This window comes from Diadema antillarum, unplaced genomic scaffold, assembly GCF_040938485.1.
Source record: "Diadema antillarum isolate AM-2024a unplaced genomic scaffold, OU_Dant_1.0 seq00000086_RagTag, whole genome shotgun sequence".
Classification (NCBI taxonomy): Eukaryota; Metazoa; Echinodermata; class Echinoidea; order Diadematoida; family Diadematidae; genus Diadema; species Diadema antillarum.
Genome location: NW_027271178.1, coordinates 1107832 through 1134600, shown reverse-complemented (window position 1 = coordinate 1134600; position 26769 = coordinate 1107832). Strand labels below are relative to the sequence as shown.

Here is a 26769-nt window from a genome sequence, read left to right as displayed (position 1 = left end):
GGTCAGAGATCAAGTGAAAGTGCTGAACTTACTTCTTTCTCCATATCTCGGAAGTGGCTCAAGTTAGCTTGAAACTTAGTACATGCTGAAGTTATGTATGTTCTGCCTGACAGTGATTCTCTTATAAATCAAAGGCCAAATGAAAATGATAACAATTTACTGTTCAATACAGAAATTGCGCTCAATCTCCATACCTTGAAAATTACTCAGTGCATAAACTTAGGAAATGGTCAAAGTCAAGATAAAGTTCTTAAATCCCCAAATACATGCTCTCCTATTCATCCAATTAAACATAGGTCAAGGAAGGTAAACATTCAATACATTTATGACAAACATGTCATTTCAATATTTTGCCAATTTTGTGAAAATGTAATCACACATTGTCCACATGTACTATAGACCTATTGGGAGAATCATGCATTATGGCGGAGGTATACCAGTCGCCATAGCGACATTTCTAGTTTTCTCTTGTTATACTTCCTAACTCTTATCAAAAGAACACATGACATCTTTCTGCGAAAAGAAGACCTTTACTGTAATATCTAATGCCTTTATTCATTTTCAACTTCACTGAGACTGGAACCTTCAACCTTATTGCCATGGAAATGGGAAAAGTCATACCCCCCCCCCCCCCCCCACACACACACTAACACCATACACGCACGTACGCACACACACGCGCACAAACGACGAAGGCGATTAAAGAGATGAAAGAGTGACATACGATCGACGACAATTTTCTCGCTTACTACAAAGGGAGATTGCCTCGTCCTGACCCAGTTCGCAGTCGTACACCCCGTCGCACGTTTGGTTCGACCGGATGCACACACCTGGCTCGCACTCAAACTCGCTGTTGACGTCGCATTTTCGAACGGTGATGCCATCGACTATCATCACTGCCAACACTGAATAGATGAAAAAAAAAACGATTTTAGATAAAACAAGTTCCAAAGGTAAGAGCCCCCATTAATTCGTCAATTTGTAAGATGTAATATGAATTAATATACATGATATAACAATGCCATATCCAGTGTGTTTAAGACGTAACTTTATGGTTCCAGATTTTAGCAAGTCCAAACTCAAGAAGAAAGTGTAGAAGGACATAAACACAAAGCAAAGTGCAAAGCTATGTATCAGCACACTGGGCACTGGGGCAAGTGAGTTACTACAAGTTATTTTTCATGAGTATGAGTGTGTTTATCGTACTGTGTGAAAATATTCATAATATATATTAACACTGCTGATTTTTCCCCCAAGTCAATCACAATGCTCACTAAACCGACCGACCCCAGTACGTTTTTTAATATGCAGTTGATTGGTCAATTGTATCTTCATAGTTGCAACATTATCTTTCAACCTTTTGCATGCCTTTTTTTCGAACCATTTGAAACATAATGATGCAGCTCAGTCCATTTGGTTTTGTTTTCGTTTGCTTTCCATTTTCAACAACAGTGTCAATGAAAGAAAGATATTATTCAGATGGGTGAAGGTTCAGGTATGAGTTTCTTCAATTTGTCTCCCTCTACAAATTAAATTTGTTAAGATCGCAACTGCTGATCTGTAATAAACATACATGTCGGAAAAAAAAGGAACCAGTGGGACTCGAACTTGTCATCTACTGCTTTACAGATCAGCGGTTGTGATCTTAACAAATTTAATTTGTAGAGGGAGACAAATTGAAGAAACTCATACCTGAACAACAGCGTTAACAGTGCTTTTTCAAATGTTTATTGTGATAGACAGCAAAGAAATTAATACCTATTAACAGATAATTATAAACTAAGTTTATTTGTCGATCTGCAAAAAAAAATGTAATGTATCAGCCATTAATGCCATACTCGTCGGCGTATAACTGAGTGCGAGACACGCATATAGCATATAAAAGATATAGTAAAAATGGTTTGCGTTTGGTGTTTATCATGAGGATGGCAGATAAAGACAAAATATGGCACAGACAAAATAAGAAAAACAGACATTCTCCAAAAGTCACAAAATATCACGACATATTCCATACTGCTTTGATGATGTGTCTGAAAGTGTAATATATATATTGCATCTCCACGCATACTCGGTCTTTGCATTTCGTCTCTGTAGCGTTAAGTGGAAAGGTAAAACCACTGCTTGTGAAAAAAAACCGTGTTACATAGAATAGACGGATCAGATCCCATGGGACGCGCGTTTCCATATTTTCATCTATATTTATGATTAAAACATCGTCTTAATACAGGTAATTGCCTCTCTTTCACACAATATGAATGAAAAAATCCCAGGGCTGCTTTGAAATGGGATATTTGAGCTGTGTTGGATGGGATGCTAGCGAGACTTTGGCCCAGGGGCGAAATGAACCACGGCTTCAAGCGCTCACAACAGTCGAATGGGGACGGATTTTTTGCGTTGAGCGGCCTGGCTTACATCCTTGGTTTTAAAGGAGGGATCTTGAATTCTATTTCGCTCGGACATTCTCGACAGGCAATTTGATATCACTGAAAGGAATTATCTAGGGTGAGCAATTTTCCGGTGAGATCCTTCAAAATATGTATCATTATATTTTATCTATATCATGTCGGCTAACCTCAGGCTTGTCAGGGTGCAGTATTTTTATGTGAGTCAAACTTTAAGTAAGTTACGTTGAGCATTGGAAGTGTCAAACTTTTTTCTGTCTCTCTCTAAGATGGGGGGGGGGGTGGAATGGATTCGTTTGCAGTTCGAGCGGATATCTTGGAGTGTCATAGCGATAACAATGGCAAGACACTTCGGGAAAAAATGTTTTACACTGCACCACACACACAAACACATGTAGGCACATGTACATAATATAAACTATGACAAGCAAGTGAATTCACTTGAATGGCACTCAGTATTTGCGATCTACAGTGCACTGGGTATTTCGAAGGTGCAACTTATTTAACATCAAAGCAACAGCGTCGCCATGTAAGTCGTTTTGTTGATTTTCTGCCTTTCAATACGATGACTTCATTTAGTCATTTACTTTATTCTTTCCAAGCCTTTACACCGTCATGTTGTCAATAGTGTTTGCGGTGACGTTACATTCTTGTAATCGAAGACGCGCGTAACTTCTTCGACTCGCGTACCAATACACGTGATTAATCCGGCGCGATCAATACGGATCTAACTCTCGCAGCGGACACATCCGGACTATCAACATGTCATTCAGAAGACTTAATCGGCAGTATGCGAAACATGATATTGAACGCCATTATACTTACGGGAAATAGAGAAGACCTCATCAACAAAGTGACAGTATTTCCTTACCGTAGTCCCATAGTCCGAGATGTCTCACCCATGTTTCGCGTCATGAATAGAAAAGCGGGGAACAGGTGTTAAATTCGCACCAAAAGGGCAGATCCCTCTTTTTCTGATTTTTTTTCTTTCTTTTTGGAAGATGGTTGGGGGGGGGGAGGGTTAAAAAATGTACCATTGATTTTCCATAGTCCATGTTCCGTTCAACCAATTCCGAACGAAGTAATTCATGAAATCGACACACGCTTCCTTTGAAAGTAACACCCATAATTCGTTTCACTTTTGCCCTGGAGGAGAATGTTCGCGTTCATGCTCCTATTCTTGTTGTTCGAAATGCAGCATTCTCCTAAAAGAGGTCGATCCAAGTCAAAGTGCGGCTCATCTGTTGAATACAGATCTTCCGTTATCACGTGACCCTCATTAAAGCTCGGACTAAAGGTCTCAATAATTTCGCAAATGACATGATTTGGTTTGAATCGATATAGAAAGAAAAAAATCATGATATCTGCCTTTTGTTCAGATATCAGAAAATGTTTCATCAAATGGATTTTTAACCCCCGTAAAATTATGTGTGCTTTTATATTTCATAGGTAGTTTCTCATTATCTCACAGAAAAATTACAATCTAAGGCGCCCTTTCAACCACTTTTTTTTTTTGCAATTTCAATTTCAATTCTATTTTCATATTTCTCGATGAAAAAATACATCAAATATAACAAAAATCAAACAATACATGATATCCAGTCAGGAGGCAAAATATTACAAAATGAAATACATGATATCCAGCTACATTGTAGGAGGGGTCTAAGGCAATAACCCCCAGCTGGGCATTTACCCCGGACCCTTCCCCCGGCCCTAATACTAACCCTAACCCGAACTCCTAACCCTAAGCCTAACCCTAGCCCTAATCTTTACTCTAACCTTACCACTAACCAGTATTTGGCCGGGGAGTAATTGCCCTCTGGGGGTAATTGCCCTCCGGGGGTAATTGTCCGGATACGGAGACATGCATACACTGTAAAAACATCGGTGTCAGATTTAACACCATGGGTGTTAAATCTAACACCGATCAAACTTCAATAAAGGACCACACCCACAGGTGTTAAAAATGCACTGTGATGATGTTGAAAAGTGTTCACCTGACACTTCGTCGTGTTAATTTGACACTGTACCTGGTGTTATTTTGACACTGTACTGGTGTTAATTAAAAAAATGACACCACATGGTGTTGATTTGATATTTGTTGGTGTTAATATCAATGGTTTAACACCCGTCCAGCTTCAATAAGAGACCACACCAGCTGGTGTTACTTTGGTGTAAATTTATTTTCACATTTTTTCAAAAATCTAGTATTTTAATGTAAAATTCTTGATCGTCTTGTTTAAATTAAAAATCAACAAGAAGTGCAGTTACTAAGAAACTCTTCAAAAAACTGTTTAAAATTTGGAAATGACACCCGGACGTGTTAATTTAACACCATAAATGAGCACCGAAAATCTAACACCAGCTCGGTGTTCACTATTTAACACCGGACTTTTTGCAATGTAGAATATTGCAAACATATAAAACATAATAGTAGTCGATCTATGAAAGTTGGAATCTGAGAATGAATGCTAACGAAATATGAAGGAACCTACTTAAAAGCAAGCTTGTCGAGTGTAGGTCCCATTGATATAGTCCCATAGGTCCCATTTATATACCTTTAACTATCTGTTATTCGGACTCCATGAGCCCGAATTCACGAAGGTGGTACAATTGAAACCATGGTTAAAACCATGGACAAAGACCGTAGTTTTGTATGGAGCGCAAAGTGTCGCATGGCCTATTTCGTTAACGAAATTATTATTTCGTAAGTAAATGAACATTTACAAAAATGTAAACATTTCGTCGACGAAATGACTAATTTCGTAACGAAATAGGCCATGCGACACTTGGCGCCCCATAAAAAACTACTGTCTTTGTCAACGGTTTAAACCATAGTTTCAATTGTACCACCTAAGCGAATTCGAGCCAAGGTGTATAAAGAATGATGGGAAGTTCTATTAAACCTTTCCTTCTTTCATTTAAGAGTAACACTATATGTGCTAAATGTTGCGTTCATTGCGTAGATTGACTATTTTGTGTAAAATGCACAAATTGAACGATTGACTGCAAATTGCATTTTAAAATCCAGCTTCTCCAATCTGTGATTGATAGTGGGCATTCGCTCAGTTTCTTTCGTATAGGCTTTTGGAGGATCAATATTACACTAAATTCGGAATATAGATGTCTGGGTTGAGATTTCGAGATGCAAGTATCTTCAGAACAGAACGCGATTGTGATAGGATTAATTAGCGGTGAGGCAACATCTGTATGAAACACTTCATATAATATTATATATATATATATATATATATATATATATATATATATATATATATACATTTATATAGACATTCGCACGTTCGTTTGCCTTTGGTACGCCTCGTTTAATGCGTTGTTAAAATACAATGTTTGGAACAAAATTGTATGTTTACATAGACATACATATTATTTATTTGAATTTGCCAGAGTGCTAAAGATGAAAAGAACAAATGGAAATTATTTGTGCATTTTCCCCCAACAATCAAACTCAAAATGATCGAGTAATTTGCGTGCTACTTAATGCCAAGGTTGATGATTCGAACACGAGACCGAAAGATGCGAAAAATGCATGCCTATTGTGCTCGCAAGGCGAGGCTTTTTTAATGCTACGGTCATTTATTCTTGATCAAACACGGTAATTTCTAAAAGTTGATTCCCCTCACTCTCTGCAGGGACTACTTCGTTCCCTAATGTATTTATCCGAACGAAATAATCAGGCAAGAGCCCCTTTAAATTCCCAAATGAATGGTTAAACATAATTTGCTATAGTTGGCGCAAGTTCTACGTCAATTTTCTCCCAAACAAACACACATTATGATTGTCATCGTAACATATCGGCGAGCGACTAGCAGTCCGACGGTTACTCTCCGCCTTGCTCGCTCCGTTCCATCTGCTATGTGACTTGCTTTGGTAATAGAATGTTTGCTCAAATCGACTCAAAAGCACTGGCTTTTGGCGCACCAGATAACCCACCACTTTCAGGCTTAATCCAAGTCCATATTTGAAGAGCTCCCGACGGTAAAAAAAAATTCTAACGCGATGTTTGCACAAGAGCATCAATACCGCGAAAAATACGATCATTGATTAATAATCTAGTTCGATTGTTCATGCAATGTTCATTCGCGCCAATTTGGCCCGCGTGTGCGGACTGGCGCCGAACTATGAAAAGCCATGTTTGCACGCATTAAAAACAACGACAAAACACTTCCAACTTGTCATAGGATTCCATTTATAGGGCACCGTATTAATAGTCGTGCGATGTTTGTGCTCCTGATGTCGGGGCATGGCAGGAGTATGAAAATGTTTACTTTATTAATTGACTTAAAGCTCACTGTCGGAGAAACAAGTAATCCACTTAAAACACAGATTCGCATAAAAGCATTCTAGTTCAGTCATTAAATGCAATTTGCTTTAAGTTCTGAAAAGAATGTAAGTAGAGCTTTAGAATATTATATATATATATATATATATATATATATATATATACATAAAGTTATCTAAATTTGTGAAGCTGAAGGACAGAAGGTAATAGACAATTATTATTTTTTTAGATTTTTTATGTCTACGAGCTACTGAAATACAATAAAAGCATCTACGCCACCTTGCCTATATCGGGAGTACCCAAAATATCTGCAAGAAGACCACCTTGAGACCAGTAATTGTTTTTAATCAAAATAGAGTTTCGGGCTGTTTTCAAGTGAGCAGTGCTCCAACATTTAGTGACCTAGTTTTCTAAGGTAAAAGTGAAGCTATTGATTCATGGTCAGTAAATACAAATTGAGGACGTTTAGACGTTTATCCTTTTTTTTCTTTCTTTGTCATTGTCATTTCTGAGTGACGTGTCTCTTCACTTTCTTCGTTCGGTGTTCGTTTCACAGGTTAACTTTGAACACAAAAAGGAGATTGTTTTACCTAACGACTGTTTGCTTGTGATATTGTTATTGTTGCTGTTGTTGGTGTTGTTTATCACACGGGAGCTACTAATCTGCGCCTGCCATGCCTGCGTGACGAATAGGGTAAAGATGTCTGGTCTGTAATGCAGTTTTATGGCAAATGCAATTCAATTCTCAACACATGTGGTTGTTTTTTCAGCAATCGTAATTCACACCCGGCATAAAAAAAAATAAATGACTTTAACACTGAAATTTAATTGGTCATATATCATATATATCATCATATACCATTCCTGTCATTTTACGACGTGGTGGAACTGCTATCTATCTCTATCTCTGTCTTCCGTTTCTATTTTTTTTCCTTTTTTTTTTTGCTCCTGTACTGCTACATGCTACATAATAATATACTAATGACATGCACACTGCAGAAATTTTTGCAAAGTTCCACGCAGGCTTGCCACAAGGTCAGCTGTGGAGTTGATAGAGGTCCGCTCGTGTCATTTTTGACACCGTAACGGTCCCCGCGAAGTGAATAGACGTAGGAGAGCAATTACGGCTTTTTACTGTTCTCTAATTGTTTGCTGACGGATCGGTTCCATCTCATGATTGACATTTGATGGAATGTATCATCGTCGTAAAGCCGTGGCTTGGTTCCAATTACGCATGAGATAGGACATGAGAACATTGTAGCCGTAAATCGTTTCATTTTTTTTTCTTTCGTTGTTATCATAGGCGTCCTAAATGAATTTTGTCTTGCTACATACATGCCTGTTGCATAAAGGGAGCCTTATCAGGAATGGCTCACAGCACGGTGTGTGTAAGTGTACGTGGGTTTTGTGTGGTTTGGATTAACACCTCCAACTCTACCCCTCCCCCTCTCCATCCCCATCCCCATCCCCTCTTCCACCCACCGCCGCGATGTGCAAATCTTCCCGCCTCAAAATATAAATATTCATCAGTTGAGATGAGTTTGGGGTTTCTTTTCAGTGAAACGGTCATACCGGGGGTTTTGGTTGAGGATCAATATTTAAGTAGTCACCACGGAAGCTATTAAACTACTCTTCAGTGTAAAGCCATGGGACCAAACCAAAGGATTTCAGCCTCCTCCATTTGTTTGATATTTATGTTAAGATTATAGGAGGAAAGCAATCATTAGTTTTAAAAGAATGATTTACCGATAGGTTTCACTATATCGTCATCTCATATCGTCACGTTGTTAATTTTTTCTTCCTCTGACAAATGAAATAAAGCTTTTAATTGAAGTGATGTGAATCATAAATGGCAATATCATTGAAGATGTTATGTTATCTTAATTGCGTTCGGCTGGGAAAGTTTTTAATAACTTATTTCCTTTTCCAAACGAGTTTATTGAATACTACATTTTAAAGTATTATAAATACAGACATAAAAGTATATATATCTACTTCTATGACATATTTTTAGACACAAATGCTAATGAGACAGCAATTGCTGGGCTTTACTATTAGAGTTGTTTGTAACATAGGGATAGTTAAAAAGGTTAGCTTGTATTTGAGTCGTAGCACCATGATTATACTTGTCTATATCATGATGTTTATTGGTCATAACGTTCTTGCAGTAAAATTACCCAACCTTTCCATTCGTCCCCTTACTTCTTCGAATACGTCTTGTTCTTTGATAGTTGTGCGATAATGACTTCGGACTACAACTTACATCTTTGATGAAGCATGTCCCCAGAAGGTATTAGAATTTATAAATGATATATGTCAAACAACGCAGAGAATTCCTGGTATTGCACATATATAATGGTTATGTGTTCAGAGCCTGAATGATGAGACAATAGCAGTTCATCATGTCGCCATAGACAGTTTATTAGCCATCTACGCTTCGCGGAATTTTTCCTCTGGAGGGAAAAGAAAAGCCGTCTGTTGTATAGAGAATTGGTTTCCCAGCAAGAAAACCATACGTTGCTATTATTTGATGTTTGAATGTGTGTGGCCATGTATACCGGCATGTTCTCATGGAGTGTGTCTGTCTATGTGTGGTGTTTGTCCATGTATATATTAGTATAGGGTATGTTTGCGTGTGTTTGTGTGTGTGTTTGTGTGTGTGTATTATACAGTGGGAGTAGAGAACTCTTTTTGAGCACTGTTTGTCACGCTTCGGAGGTTATTTCGGCGGGGAGAGCAAGGGGATCGTCAATCCGAACTGTCAAGCTTGCTGTGGCATATTTATTTTCGTAATGGCGGATGGCGGACAGTCCTCATTGCCAGTCACTGGGAAGTTCGACTCTTGGAAAACCTCATCCCATCGACGCACCAAACTGGAAAAAGCGACAGAAAAGAAATCCATGGCGGAGATGGAGTTGTTTTTCACGGATGGGGTCATTGTTGTCACGTCTGCGAAAGCCGTTAAGATTGTCATAATTTTGTCGCTTCTAGATGTCTATTTTATTCCTGGCGACAATCTTGTAATTTCCTTTGTTTGTTTGTTTGTTTGTTTGTTTTTATATTCCCTTTAAACAAACTTAAAGCATGTGAGTAGGAAGTAGTCAATTCATTTTCTGGCTTTTCAAGTTTGAATTTGAAGAGTTTTATCGCAAAACAAGCAGACTCCATTCTTCTTAAGTTGAGATATTTGTGATTAAAGCTGCTAAAAACAAAAAAATAATAAGAAAATAAGGGATATTTTTAATCACAACTTCTAGAATATTCCTTGTTATGCTACAAGTGAGGTATTACAGGAAAGGTTTTATTTTGTTCTATCTGATGATGGACTTTACTTTGAAATGTTTAAAAAATGGCGTTCAGCCATTTTGCAAGAAAACTCTTCGTTTGTGGCGGATAATTATGTGAAATATATGAACTCAAGCTTGCATCTATAATAAAGGAAAGCACAGGTTTTCTTTCTAATTCTGCATCAAAAAATATACTCTCCTGGCAATTTACTGAATGTGTGTATGTATGTCTGTCAGTGTGCGAGTGTGTGTGTGAGAGTGTGTGTGTGTGTGTGTGTGTGTGTGTGTGTATGTGTGTGTGTGTGTGTGTGTGTGTGTGTGTGTGATAACTACGTGAAAATGTGGAAAGTTTCAATTTTCTCTCTCGGCCGTCTACGGATTATAGTCCTTCAATTTGTCAACTTCTATACAATTCAGTGTGCTCCGTGAAAGAAATCTGATCGAATCGGACGCAAATCGCATCGTCGTAGACGGATTAGGTCTCGTCAGATCTCGTCGAAGTCTCGTATTTCACGCCGCACTAGAAGTGACACCTCGTAAACAGTGGCAGTATTCGACCATATGCCACGGATGACGTCACACGCTATGCTATCTACGACAGCTCAATGTGCCAATGTGCGGAAATCACGCTCAGTCACATCGTAACATCGCTGTTCAAAGGCTAGAGAAAGTTCCAAACACAGGGATCAGCATACACCACTGTCAGGGGCATTCTTTTTGCTCACTATTATATTTACTGAACTTAATAAAAAGGTCATTTAAAGCTAAAATTGGATTGTTTCCGAATATTGCCCATTCAGTTCAAACTCGTCATCGGCACAATGTTGAACAGAATACGCATGCGCCTACGCACAACAAACAACAATGAATTGCAGTTCCAGCAAAGTCCATTAACCCGAGCTAATTTCCGTCTCAATCAATTAAAGTGTTTTCCCAATGGACTTTTGGATACATAGACATTCGTTTCTACAGAAACGTGACAGTCAAACATATTGGTGATTGCTTGTCGGGGAAGAGTATGTGTATAGCTCAAAACTCTGAACGGGAATAGTATAGGCCCTATGTATGTTTCCGTTTGTTTTGAGAATGAGGGAAATTTGAAGGAAAACTTCTGTATGTAAAATAAAAAACACAAGTACACACTTCCTAGTTTTACTTGATAGCTTTTATGTAGGCCCCATCATTATTTCTGTTACTTCCTTGCCCGTGTGTGAGAAAGTCACAACTCATGCACGTAAAAGATTCCGCTTCATTCATTCATCGCAAAGAACAGGGTGTTTAACCCAGTGAAGTGGTCCCGCCTCACATCCAACTGGACCCCAGGGAAGACCAGCTTAGCATAGCTGAATATAGGCTATCCAGCCATCTTCTCACATGGAAAATGAACCAAAGAAAAAAAAAACCCACCAACCTTTATATAACCATTAACATTTGTGTTCAGTATGTTCTTTTTTTTCTTGCTGCAATCAAAAGACATGGTTGTATACATTTCATATTCTCACTTGTCATGCTTGTTGTATCATACTGTCAATGATGTTGTTATTTCTTTGAGAAAAATTAGAATGAATTGAACTGAACTGAATTAACCTGAACTGAACTAAATCACCTTTCAGAGCACAAAGTATAGAAGATAAGCAGAGAGGAGGAAAGGAAAGACATCGTTTGAAACAAACTTACACAAGCTAAGGAGTGCAAAGGCGCTCTTCCAACCAAACATGATGAGGGTGTGTTCGAGACGTCTGTTTCCCCCGATCGATAAAGCGAGATCCTCCGCTAGGGGAGACTGGTCGGGTCGACCGGATGTCGCAGATTTTAAATGGTGTGGGTTGGTAATTAGCTTGGTAACCGCTTGCACTCAGATCAGCTGGAAGTAAAGAGGGAATTTTAAAATGGTATGTAGTCAGAGGACAAGTCGAATAGGCAGAAAGAAATATCTGAGGAGGAATGTAATTCATACTTACGTGCATCGTGCATTATACAGTAACAAAACATTGATTTCGATAAAAAGGCAGTTGACTTGTCATCAATCCATGCAAATAAGTACAGGAGTCTTATTTCTAATAGTAATCGATTCTTCTTTTTCGAATTGCATGAAAATGGAACACACGCAGTATCTCATTCAACATTGAGTGAACGAAAAGATCGTTTGGAAGGTTACTGGATTAGTATTCTGCAGAACTTTCCCATTCATTGGTTAAAATATTTTATCTTTATCCCCACAGCGTTCGAAGTGCTGATGTTATTACATAGGCATAGATATTTTGTATTGTGATATGAAAAAAAAAAGTGTCTCCTTGGCTGCCCATAACAAGATGGCGGTACTCGGCGTGAATCGCAAACTCGCATTGGCGCACAGTCCAATGAATGGCATCATACAAGTTGCCAGAGACGGTTACTTGGGTTTCATATCATGACAGCGGCAACTGATCATGAACAGCAGCACCTGAAAAGAACACGGATGATGCGGACTACATGTACATGCTTGGGTAAGAATTCTTGAAAGAGAGAATGCTGGATGTGAATCGGGAAATATGGGGCGCTGGAAAGTAGGGCGGAAGTGAGAAGGAAAAATCTAATGGCAGACGACACACGAGAGTACAGGTTACATTGACGCGGAGCTGGAGCGTCAAGTAGGCCTAAAAGGTGTCACTTTTAAAGATCAGTACATTAATATGAGTTTCGGAATTGTTAACCGAATACAGGTTTGTTTAATGGCACGTACATAGGGCCTACTGCATTGCAAAGTCTCCAGAGATCCATTTCTACGCATCTAAAATTACATCCACCCCGCCCTTCCCCATATTGAATATACATGTATAGGCCTAAACCGCAAGCAAAGTTTCGAAAATTTCATTTTAAAAAACCCCAAAACGCAATAATTCATTGACATTCAAATAATGCTATACAATTAGTATTATTTCATCAGAGTAACCACAAATATTGCCTTTCACTACGACGACAACGACGACAACAACAACTACTACTACTACTACTACTATACTACTGCTACTACAACAACTACTACTACTACTACTACTACTACTATTACTACTACTACTACTACTACTACTACTACTACTACACCTGTACTACTATTACTATCATTACTAAAAGTTACTACTACTACTACTACTACTACTACACCTGTACTACTATTACTATCATTACTAAAAGTTACTACTACTACTACTACTACTACTATACTATACTATACATGTACTATGACTATTCTTGAAATTACTACTACTTTTACCATACCTCCTGATACTTTACCACGGTATGAAATACTGTTCGTAGTTGTAAAACAGATATCTTGTCTACTTTTCCTACCATACTATGAACAAAAAGTGGCTTTGCTTCTGCTTCTACACTGCACCGGATGAAAGGATAGTTTGACCAGCTAGGTGCGATAATTGAATGAAATACCATCAAAACGATATTCAATTCAATTCAATTCAATTCAATTCGATTCATTTATTTTCATTTTTCTTTTTCCAACAAAACACAACACTAGATAAATTAGGAATTACATCATAAACACAAATATTTGCCTTCGCAATAGATAAATGATACCGATAAACATAAGAGCGCATACTGGCAAAAAAAAAGTAATAATACAAAGTCATGCTACAGTTGAAAAAAAAAAGAATTGAGAAGTCCACTAAAAAGCAAAGCTTGTATATTTTGAACCACTCATAAAACTTATGAATTACTTATTTACAAACACTTGTCACAACTATGCTATACGACAGGACGGGACAAAACAGGAGAACCAAACAACATGACACATGACAGCATATTAAGAGAATATTGCTGATAATCAATTGACATTATGATAAAACTGTATGCAGAGAGACATTCCTGCCATTTGAGAGCAATAAAAAAAAATCATCATTATATCTTGATACTGAGTGATGACATGCTTGATTCTTGCGCAGGCAAACGAGATAGACAAATATGTTTTAAAGCTGTAAAAGATGATAAAAAGAAATAATTTCATGGGAACGATGATATCTATATTTTTCAGTAATTTACTTTGTGAATGATGTGTGACACATTGTGGGAGCCGGGCGCCTTTGAACAATGTTTCTACAGATAAATGGCGCTATGTAAATGCTGTTTCATCATCGTTATATTGTTATTATTTCATATATGGGACAGTATGTGATGCAGCTGTTAATCAAACCTTTTATGTCAGGGGTACGATATTAGCCTCTTACAGGGTACTCCCGTTGTAGCGAAGTCCTCGGGAGAGGTGACTTTCTTTCGTTATGACGAAATTTCGTCATAATTTCGTTGAAATGGAGATTGTAAGTCATTGTCAGAGTTTACTGCGAGGCTTATGGAAATGGTTTTTGTTGACGTCGGACTGCTCGATTGTGTAATGCATATTTTCACATTTCCCCCTTTTAGTCTTTGCTCATAATAACTTCTTTAACCCTATACCCTTGCATCTACCTTATTTTTTGGAAATAATGGATGGCTCAAATAAAGATTTCTGTGAAAAATAGAGTTTGTATGCATGGGCGTGTGTGTAATAACGTCCATGTCTGTGAATTATTGGCGTTGCTTACGTTATACATGTCAGAAACACAGGATTAACATGCGGGGACGAGCTCTCAGAGGGATTGGACGTGAAAGATTAAAAAAAAGACAAGGAAGAAGAAGAAGAAAGTAGTCAGTGAAGGAAATAGAGACATGATAAAAAACAACAACAACAAGCTTCCAGCCAAGGCACTTTCGATACGCGCGGTGAAATGGGTCATGCCAATAAATCTGCGACGCGTGGCAAGACTTGGAACACCGCCTGATGTGTGTATACGACCGACAAGTGTGCATGTTTCATATCTACCAGCTCATATCATCATCATCATGTAGCATCGGCAAGGTGGTCTTCCCTTTCCACCCGCTGGAAATACACACCATAGCATCTCCACCGCGGCGTCCGTCTATTATGATATTCCCTTATAGGGAATGCTCAGAGAGCTCTTGATATAACATATAAAACGTTTTTATATGTGTGTTATATAGATGTCTATTGAAATAGACAGGAAAACTCGTTCATGGAAAAAAAGAAAGAACGAAGGAAGCTGTCTTGTCATGGTATATACAATTAGGTATATAAATCCCACAGTACATGTATAGCATAATATAATACAGATTAATAATGCGCATTTCACGAGTAAAAAAATAGTAAAGAAACAGTCATAAGGGTGCACCATTTTGATATTATGATGACTTATCAGGAGTCAAACCGAACAAAAAACGCAATGACTGTTTTGCTAACCATCTTGTAGGAATCATTGCAGATGTGCAACCTCCCCCCACCCCGCCCCCTTCATTTGCTTTACTTTTTGCTTGTATTTCCGTTGATGATATTGATTATGCTTGTCCACGCCATCAGGTTCACTATGTTTGATTGGTCTTCACAATAACAGCATTAAAGCAGTTTCGCCATGCATGCAAGTTTTTACATCCCAAAGACCAAAGTTTCTTCGAGTTTGAAGATACGTTGCGTTTATTGTCCGGGACTCTCAAAGACACAAAACTAGAACAGTAGCATGAATTGCTAAGTAACAATTGCACGATATTGCCCCCCCCCCCCCTCGCAAAAAAGAAGGAAAACAACAAATATACTGATATGGTCAACCAATCAACTCGCTTAAATTGAAAAAGAAAAAGGAGTCAAAATGCATAGTAATCCCTCTGGCCTCTTCTCCTACCGGGGACTGAGGCGAGCATATTACCATAGCCGCCTCGCCTCATTTCAGCGACGAGCACCCTCGAACTGCTCGCACTCGAGCTCGATGTCAGTATCGCATTGCTCCTGCGAAACCCGAGCGCGATCTTGACTTTGAGTAGAGCCCGCCGGAATTCCCTTCGTTCACGGCACAAATCCCGTCATATCTCTCTCCCTCTCTTACAATTGTTCTATAGCCCTTGCTGCGGCTGTCTAGTAGTCTTGAGGTCGCCCCTTTATTCTCTCTCCCCCCTGAGAGCTCTTATCAATATCCGATATTCCGAGCTATGATATCTTATGGCATCGCTGTACCCCTCCATGATCTTGAACGAAACAGAGAGACAAAAAAAAATGAAAAAGAGAGGAAGCTTCAAATTATCTTACACCTGGCGCGTCAGAGATAAAAAAGTAGATGATAAATATCGTCAATCTGTGCATCACCAAAGGCTCGGCCTTCTTTCGAAATTCTGCGAAATCATGAAATGCGTTCTTCGAATTACAGATTTACCTCATTTTGAGGTGATCGTCAACATCACTTGATGTGGAGACAAAAGAAACAGATCCGGTCTTCCTTTTTTTTATCCTCGTGGGACTATCATTTCAGTGACGGTATATGGTTTGTAATGGAACACTCTTGTTTAAAACCTGGAAAACTAGTTTATGGCTTGGACAACAATCAGGGGCTGGCTTCGATTGCAGACACCAAAGAAAAGATGGATCTTGCAGTTGCTGATGATGAATTCTTTTTCATTAATCAAGGATGCAGATAATAATGTTAGATAGCATTTCTTATTGTTTAAAGTTCTACTTTTATTGAGAAAAGCAGTCTCTTTAGCAAGTTTTTATAGTATTCACCTGGGCTAGTAAGGGCGGGGGAAGAACATTGTTAGAAGAAACGGAAATTTTCGAACTTTAAAGTTGTTTGAAATGTTTAACTAGAAACTGGGTTAGAAAAAAAAAAAGCACCAACACAAAATAAAGCACAGGAAACAAGCGCGCGCATGCACACACACACACACACACACACACACAGTCACTTTGAAATCCAATCTCGAACAATGACTTTTTTTTCTCATTTTGTTCCCCCCCCCCTTCCCAAATGTCTGTGTTATTGCAACATTATTTCACGCCCGACTACATTGAATTATACCTACACACCTGCCCGCCACGTAGAGTATACGCATACTTTTCTCCCAGAAATTAATTTCTTTAAAGAAGACATTTATAGGAAATAATATCATATAAATTGACTGTTTTCCATCATTTAATGTTATTTTGATTAATTTCTGACATAAATCATGCAATAAAGTTGTCTCTGCTTTGAATATAAGAATCTTTATTTTTACCGAATTTGAGCACTGGAAAAAGTTCGACATGGCTACGAAAAGTGCCAAATCTGCGACGTCACCAAATGTGTATGCAACCCAGTGGGATTTACGAATCTATAGGCAAACTGTGTGCACTTTTCAGGAAATTGATGTGTAATTTGTTGTCAATCTAGAATAAATCGTCCGCCAAAACTATATATTCATGTCGTTAAATTGTTTGTTTGTTTGTTTGTGTTCATTGGAATCATTTTTTACACCCATAAATTTACGGAAAAACAAAGTTTTAAAAGTACAAAACCTATCGTCAGCTCAAGATTCACGATCGCCGTAATCAGCTGTTCCTTCGTACAGCCACAATTTGCTGTTATTATTGACACAACAAATCAATCATTGTGGGGGAATTGCGTATAGCTGAGGTAAATCTTACATACTCATGAACAACGGCGTAGCCAGGATTTCATCTTAGGGGGGGGGCGGTTAGTGTGCGAGGGAGCGAAGCGACCGAGCCCGAGCGAGCGGAGCGAGCGAGGGGGGGGGGGAGGGTGTGGGAGGGGGGTTTCGCCCCTCCCACGGTGAGAACTTTTTGCATTTTGATGTTGTAAATGGTGCAATTTGATGCATGTTTTTGCGCGTTTTATCGACGTGAAACAGTTCCACTTGTTTAAGGTAGCAGTTTATTTTGATGTAGATTATCATTGAACAATTTGCCTATAAAATGGTATAATTTAAATACACTTCTTGTATTAATTCTTTTCACTGAATATCATGAACGCGACTGAACCCGAGCGAGCGGAGCGAGCTAGGGGTAGGGGAGGGTGTGGGAGGGGGGTGTCCCCCCTCCCACGGTAAGAACTTTTTGCATTTTGATGTTGCAAATGGTGCAATTTGATGCATTTTTTGCGCGTTTTATCGACGTGAAAGTCCCACTCGTTTAAGGTAGCAGTTTATTTTGATGTAGATTATCATTGAACAATTTGCCTATAAAATGGTATAATTTAAATAAACTTCTTGTATTAATTCTCTTCACTGAATATCATGAACGCGACTGAACCCGAGCGAGCGGAGCGAGCGAGGGGGGGAGGGGAGGGTGTGGGAGGGGGTGTCCCCCCTCCCACGGTAAGAACTTTTTGCATTTTGATGTTGTAAATGGTGCAATTTGATGCATGTTTTTGCGCGTTTTATCGACGTGAAAGTCCCACTCGTTTAAGGTAGCAGTTTATTTTGATGTAGATTATTATTGAACAATTTGCCTATAAAATGGTATAATTTAAATAAACTTCTTGTATTAATTCTCCTCACTGAATATCATGAACGCGACTGAACCCGAGTGAGCGGAGCGAGAGAGGGGGAGGGGAGGGTGTGGGAGGGGGGTGGGAGGGGGGTGTCCCCCCTCCCACGGTTAGAACTTTTTGCATTTTGATGTTGCAAATGGTGCAATTTGATGCATGTTTTTGCGTGTTTTAACGAGTTGAAACAGTCCCACTTGTTTAAGGTTGCAGTATATTTTGATGTAGGTTATCATTGAACAATTTGCCTATAATATTCTTTTCACTGAATATCATGAACGCGACTGAACCCGAGCGAGCGGAGCGAGCGAGGGGGGGGGGGGGGGAGGGCGTGGGAGGGGGTGACCCCCCTCCCACGGTGAGAACTTATTGCATTTTGACGTTGCAAATGGTGCAATTTGATGCATGTTTTTGCGCGTTTTATCGACGTGAAACAGTAACACTTGTTTAAGGTAGCAGTATATTTTGATGTAGGTTATCATTGAACAATTTGCCTATAAAATGGTATCATTTAAATAATCTTCTTGTATTAATTCTTTTCACTGAATATCATGAACGCGACTGAACCCGAGAGAGCGGAGCGAGCGAAGGGGGAGGGGAGGGTGTGGGAGGGGGGTTTCCCCCCTCCCATGGTGAGAACTTTTTGCATTTTGATGTTGCAAATGGTGCAATTTGATGCATGTTTTTGCGCGTTTTATCGACGTGAAACAGTCCAACTTGTTTAAGGTTGCAGTATATTTTAGTGTAGATTATTATTGAACAATTTGCCTATAAAATGGTATCATTTAAATAATCTTCTTGTATTAAACAATTCTTACACTGAATATCATGAACGCTGTCTGTTCAGCAATCAAACAGAAAAAGCACAGGGTGTAGATAGGGGCATATCCCCTCCCACACGAAGGTGATTTTGCGTTTTCAGACCTGAAATTCAGCGATCATGTGTAAATTTTTGGTGCAATACTTTTTCATCGAAGTGAAATCACGGAATTTAGCTCTTATTCCGAATGTACACCATCTGTATGTATAAAGTCTAGTGAGGTAGAGCTTAGGGGAAGGGGGATTCCCCCTCCCGCTCGCGGAGTTTTTGCGTTTTTAGAATTGAAATAAAGCGATCTGGGTATAGCCACAGTCTTTTTCTATGCATGGCGGAAGGGGGGGGGGAGGGGCGGGCGAGCAGGGAGAAGGCGTGGGCGAGTGTTATCTCCACCCTTCTCTTCCGATGGAGCTTTTGCCTTTTTAAGGTTGAAATTGAGATATCTCGTATACGCATATTTGATGGAACCAACATTTGGGAAATCAAAAAAAAAAAAAAAAACTGATGGGGCGGGGGGACTGAGGGAGGAAAGGGTCGATTAAAAGGGGAAATTCCCCTTATACATGAGGGAACCTTGAGTTTTTCGGAATATAAGTGATAAGTCTTGTGCACTCAGAATTATTCATATTTTTTTTTTTAATCTAAAAAGTGTACTAAGCTAGGGAAAGAGGCACAGAGGGGGAGGGTTTGGGAGGGGGATACCCCCTCCCAAGCACGAGAAATTTTGCATATTTTGAATTGAAATTCAACGATCTGGTGCACACTTTGAGTGAAATATTCAAAAAATATCTTATTTGATGAAAGGTTCAATAGGAGACCCGCTTCATGTGCATGCATACAATATACACGCATTTTTTTTTCCGCCTCCCAAATCCCCGGTCCAAATCTTAGGGGGGGCGACCGCCCCCATCGCCCCCCCCCCCTGGCTACGCCAGTGCTCATGAAGGATGATAACTAATTCAAAGAGCTGTAATTGATTTGAAATCATTTTTACACCCATAAATTTACGGAAATACGACGTTTGAAAAGCACAAAACCTACCGTAATCAGCTCAAGATTCACGATCGCCGTGATCAGCTGTTCCTTCGTACAGCCGCAATTTGCTGTTATTATTGCCACAGCAAATCGATCATTGTGGGGGAATTGCGTATAGCTGAGGTAATCTTACATACTCACGAAGGATGATAACTAAGTCAAAGAGCTGTAATTGATTGGAAATCATTTTTACACCCATAAATTTACGGAAATACGACGTTTGAAAAGCACAAAACCTACCGTAATCAGCTCAAGATTCGCGATCGCCGTGATCAGGTGTACGCAAAACAGTACCAGCAGAATCGGCAGTGAAGAGGTATTCCTTGATGCCGTGATTTCAGCTTGATTCTTCTTTGAAATGGCATGATGAACGTTTGTTAGATAAATGTGACCTTCTTTTTCTCTTGCGTGTTGGTTTAAATTCTAATTTCTACCTCAACTTGGTAAAAGAACAGTCTAACAAAGCGGGAAACTGCAACATTTCCGTGCTGAGCAGCAGTCACGATACACGTGTTGCATGCAAGCATGCACCGCTGCTACAGCGATCCCCATAGTATAACACATGAGTTGCACATATTTCGATCAAGTGTCTTTATAACAAGGCTGTTTACGCGTCTGGGAGGCGATTTGCATAAACTTACGCATGGCATGTTTCAGACGAATTTATGAATGTAAGTGAGTAGCATGACATCATGCCATGACCATATTTGGAAGAAGCAGAGGTGGAGCTTTCTGTAGGTACCAAATGTGTCAGGGTTCAACGCAGAATATCTACAATTGTAAGACACGATCGCCAGAAGAACAGTCATTTTCGCCGTAAGCGAAGGCGATTTGGTCTTTAGACGTAAGATTTTGGCCAACTTTTGAGATTGATATCTCACTTTTCTCTTAAAAATTCCACATTTTGTAGATTGTATTTCGAAATGTTGTTGATATCAATCAGAAACTAGAAAATTTCCCCTACAACGTGATACCAAAATGTCAATTTGGTCCCTGAGGTCATTTTTTGACATTTTTCGGGCTGTAGCGCGAAATCACATTTGCCGAGAAGTTTCGGGTTTTGCCAGAGCGGGTCTCATATAGCCGTACGGCAAATCAGCTCATACACATTTGGTGACGTCGCTCATATCCGATGTTTCTTGTAGCGAACGGAGCCACGTGGTCATGGAAATTGGGTTTGTTTTTTTTTTTCCAATCTCAAAAACAGTTTGGGGTAAAGTTACATCGTCTAAAAGTTATCCAGTTTTGTTAACTAGCTTCTTAGCTTTCCGTAGATATCAAACTTGTCATATTTCTAGATTCTCTATAAATTTCTGCTTTAATTAATGTTTCCATCATAACAGAAGCTGCATTATCATTACTCATCATTTTCCAAACCTTCAGAGCTTAGTTTGTGTAACGTTATCTATAAATGTGAACTGTGGTAATTATGAACGTAAGTGACATTGTAGATTGTCCGTGTGAAAGACTCTTTCATCAATTTCGGGGCAGTCCCGAAATTTGAAACTCACTTTCATCACATGCAATTTCAGGTGGCATTGAGGTAAACATCTTTCAGTGACAGCCGTCCTATTTTCTTGCATTCGAATTATCTGGATATCGGTATTTGTTTTCTCCTTAACAAGATGGAATCATTTTCAATCGTACCCGAGGAAAAACGTGCATTGCTTCTACAATACGGTGTTGTGGCTTTACGCACGCCAGAAAAACCCCCGGAGGAAAATATTCAATGTCTAATGAGGCCTTATTGAGTATCAGCGGTAAGAAATTGAATTTTCGCCTGTAGTTAAAACCCCGCCAATTTTTCAGTATATTCTTTGGCTTGCTGACAGACGAAATAAATTGAGGTCGCGCTATCACAATACAAGCATGTCTCGATCATCGCCATCGCACGCACTTTGAAAGAAACACTATACAGTTTAAGGTATTAATGCCGAGGAAATTACATTTCATTTCTATGGAAAGCCATCCCCAGGGAAGTCCCATGGCCAAACTGTATCATTCTTTTTATAACTCGGGAACACAAAATTCTACGATGAGAGGGACAGGTCATTCATTGCTGCCAGAGTTAAATTGACTTACCCAAACCTCCACGGAAATTCTAAGTGAATTGTTCCTGGAATATCATGACGCGCACGAAAAAAAAAAAAATGAAATAGAAGGAAAGAAAAAGAATCTATACCTGAAATCTAATTTTCGTCTTTCTCTGTAATTATGAATAAGTTATGCTTGTACTGTTCCCTTGGCTTCTCTGCATGTTGAAGGCGGAGCGGACAAATTTCAACGCATGTACACGAACACACGAAGGCATATGCATAGCAAGCAACCTTCGGTAATAGATTTTCACATTCACATTCAAATTCAAATGAATTTATTCGGAATTTTCTGCATTGAAAGTATATTACAAATTTAATACAGTCATTTTTTCTTCAAGCAATAATGCATACAGTGTGAACATCGGAACATGATAGAAATTTAAGTATACAATGGGCTTTTTTCCGGGAAAATTGTCTCACATATTAGAACACCAGCTTCTCTGCAAAATGGTAATGATTGTCTTTTCCTTTGTGGAAAATCGTTTCAATGAACTTCATTGAATTTAATCTGTAGCAGTCAACCTGGATACGAAAACGTGTTACAACCATGAATCATCCACGCCCTCAACATTCTTGTTAGGAAATTTCTAAAAGCAGTCACGTCACGCACGAAAACAAGATTTTTTTAGGTTTCCATGGAGACATGCCCGCAACTAATGGGATTAGAATTCCAACTCATTCATCGTCTCAGTTTCGTAGTAAAATCAATGATAGGCATAGTGGAGGTATGGTGATGAATTTTAAGTTTGCGCTGAAACCCTGTTTGATTTCTCCTTTCTTATTAGACGTTATAGTTAGCTCCCATTTTGTTGTAAAATATGAGGGGTCCCTCTCGCAGAAGAATGAATAGTTTACAATATTTTACATCTGTTATTAATTTTGCAGAAATAGAGCGGAGAGAAATAGATATGTTGGAATTAGATTAATTGTCCTCTGACTTTCTAAGTACCGTCTAGAATGGGATATGGACACGATTATGTTAAAGGTAATCTGAACAGAATTCTAAAATCAATTGCATATGCATGCATGTTTCTGCAAGATAGGTCAGACAGCTCGAAAAAAGTGAATCAGAAAGTCGGATAGTTTGGAGCACATGAATATGCAAAGCTTTAGCGTGATGTCTCTTGCTGGCGGCGTTAGTCTTCGTATCGCGCGGTTCCTTCTTTTTGAGTCAACGCGCGCGATGCCAATGATCGGGGTCGCACACGGCCGGCCGACAGTCTAAGATCCGTAGCTATATATCTTAAAGCCATCAGTACGGCGTTTTTGTCGCGGATCTCCGCGGATTCCTCCCTCTCGTAATATTGCACACTGAAAGTTAATACCACTTGCTATCGACGAGGATAGACCCGTCACTGCCAAGAAAGGTCGTCGTCGGAGTACTTATCGCGGGAATCGTCTACGCGATATCGATTTCAGAAAGAGAGAGAGGGGGTGGGGAGGGGAGGGGGGGGGGATAAATGCGTAAGTCACGTAAGTCTGGCTTTGACGTGCGCGCGTTGTTTACACACAAATACACCCCTGGCCAGCATACAGAAAGGTGTGTGGATGTGTGTGTGTATGTGTGTGTGTGTGTGTGTGTGTGTGTGTGTGTGTGTGTGTGTGTGTGTGTGTGTGTGTGTGTGTGTGTGTGTGTTCCACCTGTTGCAATGCTGTACTGGCCCTAGTGCAACTCTGTGTGTCCCTGATTGTGATCTGACGAAAGGAGGGTAATTCCTCACCGATCGATATCCAACTGCGTCGAGTGAATAGATTGATATCGATACCTTCTCCCTCTCTCTCTCTCTCTCTCTCTCTCTCTCTCTCTCTCTCTCTCTTCTCGCTCGTAAGACAAGAGCTTCCATCAAGCTCAAGTCGCGTTATCGAAAGATACATCAACGACTCACTTCGCAAAAATGCGTAAACATATTTAACAGACTTGGCAGATGACGTGCGCAATGTGAGATTGGATTCGCGGGACTACAAAGCGGGAGTGTTCATTAGACCTTTGCTATCATCGACTTTGAGCAACCACAGAAGCAAAATGGTCTGTCTCAGGAACGTCAGCCACATCGTTCAAACGGAATCACACGACTTTGTTTTTAACCACCATCCTTAACGATTTTATCACCTTTGAAACACGAGAGATCTTTAGAGCTTTGGGTATTGTGCAAAAATTGACATCGAGTATAGGTACTATAGATCCTATTAGTATGCCATTTGTATGTACCAAACTACTAACATTTTCAGTTGACGCTTAGGCTCCAAAGAAGAGATAACCCATAAGCATTTTGTCGTGATGAAGAAAAAAAGTGGGGCGGGGTCGGATAGTAGACCGTACATCTGCCGGTCTTTTCCTTTTTTCTCAAAGTTTCTCTTATTCAGTTTGCAAGAACAATAAAAAACAATCAATCAATCAATCAATCAATGGCAGAGATGATGATAAGTGTGAAGTTATTATCATGACGGTGACAAATGATATGTCGGCATTAAACACACTGGACTACTCAGATGTGGTATCGTTTTATAAACTTAAAACAATCGTTGGATTGGTATTAACCTCTAGGTATCTAACTATTCTGCTAGCCAATTACAGCCCAATTTGTGATTTATATGAGCTTTTCGATAAAGGTTCTCAAAAAGGCATTGATCGAATCAGGGCAACTACTTAGTAGAGAAAAGATTATGGGATTAGGTTTAGGTATAGGGTTAGAGTTTGGGCTAGGGTTAGCATTAGGTTCGGGATTAGGATTATGGTTAGGGTCAGGGTAAGCGTCTGGGGTAATTGCCCAGGGGGTAAATTGCCCTAGACCCGTTTCAGGAGGTCATTGCATGTTTACAATACGGATTTCGATCGAAACATTTTACTTCAACTGGTGTGCCTAATGTCGTTGAAAATATTGTTTGTGTGTCATAGGCAAATGTTATGTTGATATCGTTTTATATCATTAGATGTTAGAAATTCTGGGCAATATTGAAATAAGGGGCCTGGTCGCTCTATTTATGAGCCTTTTGCTGGAATAGATCATCATGCTCCCGAGGGATATTGGTCATTCACTTTTAATTTGTTTATTTATTTATTCATTCATATAGCCGTTCCTTTAAAACACAAGCAAAGATGGCTCGTCCATTGACATTCATATATTATTTTGAATGCATAATGAAAATGAATCATTCTCCATGGCACTACGTCGGCAAAACAGGATATAGGTTCATTCAAAGTATAATGTGGCGTGTATCTTTAATATTATGACTAAAATGGTCACAAAGGAATTCGAAAAGACACTTAACTTGATATCAGTGTAGTTTCAACTGATTAGATCTGACGTGATTATGCTGCCTTGATATATACTTCTGGAGAACGAAGTAAAAAATATATGTGGTGGGGTAGCAAAACAACATATTTCTACTCAAAAATATATGTGGTGGGTTAGCAAAACAATATATTTCTACTACGAAACAAGGGATGTAGAGATGATCATGCTATATAGCTTGTTACAAAGGAAATTGCAGCTCTTGTAGCTGTCAATAAAGCGCGGAAGTTTTTCCGTCATTTCATTTCTACGTCATTTTGTGAAAACATGTCAAATGGGGACGGATCAGCAATAGGGTCAACCATCATGAATTTTTGGAAAGAAAGAGAGACGGAGAAATAGAGGATAAAGGGAAAAAATCCACCCAAGATGCCACCCATGACAACAAAAAGGAAATTCCGAAAGTACTAATGAACGGCTAGGGCTAAACGATTTCTCTCAAACGACTTAAGTGAAATGGCCTATGGTATTTCTCGTAATTGCTCGTTGCAGGCAAAAGACGAATGCGCATTCTGAGAAAGTGAAAGGGTCGAAGATGCCTAAGCGCGCAAAAAGGGAAGGTCGGTAAAAAATATTGGCTCATTATGACGAATTTCTCATGATCTCGAAGTGCAAGGGGAGTCAACGAAATACGAACATTCGTGCATTCACACAGAGGCACACGCACGCATGACCATGATGGCAGTGGCGATGGTGACAGACAGAAAGGCACACACACACACACACACACACACACACACACACACACACACGCACACACACACACACACATGAAAGCATTTAATTTGGACAGACTCGATCTTGTAAACGCACGCACATACAACGCACACAGCTATAACCTAACGATTTATGTTTGTGAGTATATCTTCAATATGAATAAACCCCTACACATTTACACACACTTAAACAAACATACACACACACACAAACAAAAGCCCCGCTGTTTGAAACTCCTTTTATTGACAAAGGTCGTTATTTCGATGTTGGCATTGATTTATATTTGCACTGCATTGAATATCATCATATGTGCGTTTGTTGATAACGAACTATAACACATGTCAAGCGGTCATCTATCTTAGAAATCATGGCTGGGAAATAATGAGCCTGATTATGGTTTCTTTATGTTCGCACCCATCTCATTATCTTCCGAGTCCTACCACATGAAAAACTGATCTTGGCAGA

General features: G+C 39.3%; 1 protein-coding gene across 1 annotated transcript in view; it reads right to left on the bottom strand.

The window, feature by feature from the left end:
* The window catches only part of LOC139726517 (G-protein coupled receptor GRL101-like), a 95001-nt gene that overhangs the window by 31131 nt on the left and 37101 nt on the right, over positions 1-26769 (bottom strand). The window contains exons 2-3 of the mRNA XM_071637474.1: positions 11670-11856; positions 750-905 (exon numbers count right to left, since the gene is read on the bottom strand). Coding sequence (XP_071493575.1) covers positions 750-905; positions 11670-11709 — 196 coding nt within the window. The 5' untranslated portion in view covers positions 11710-11856. The remainder of the gene's footprint in view (positions 1-749; positions 906-11669; positions 11857-26769) is intronic.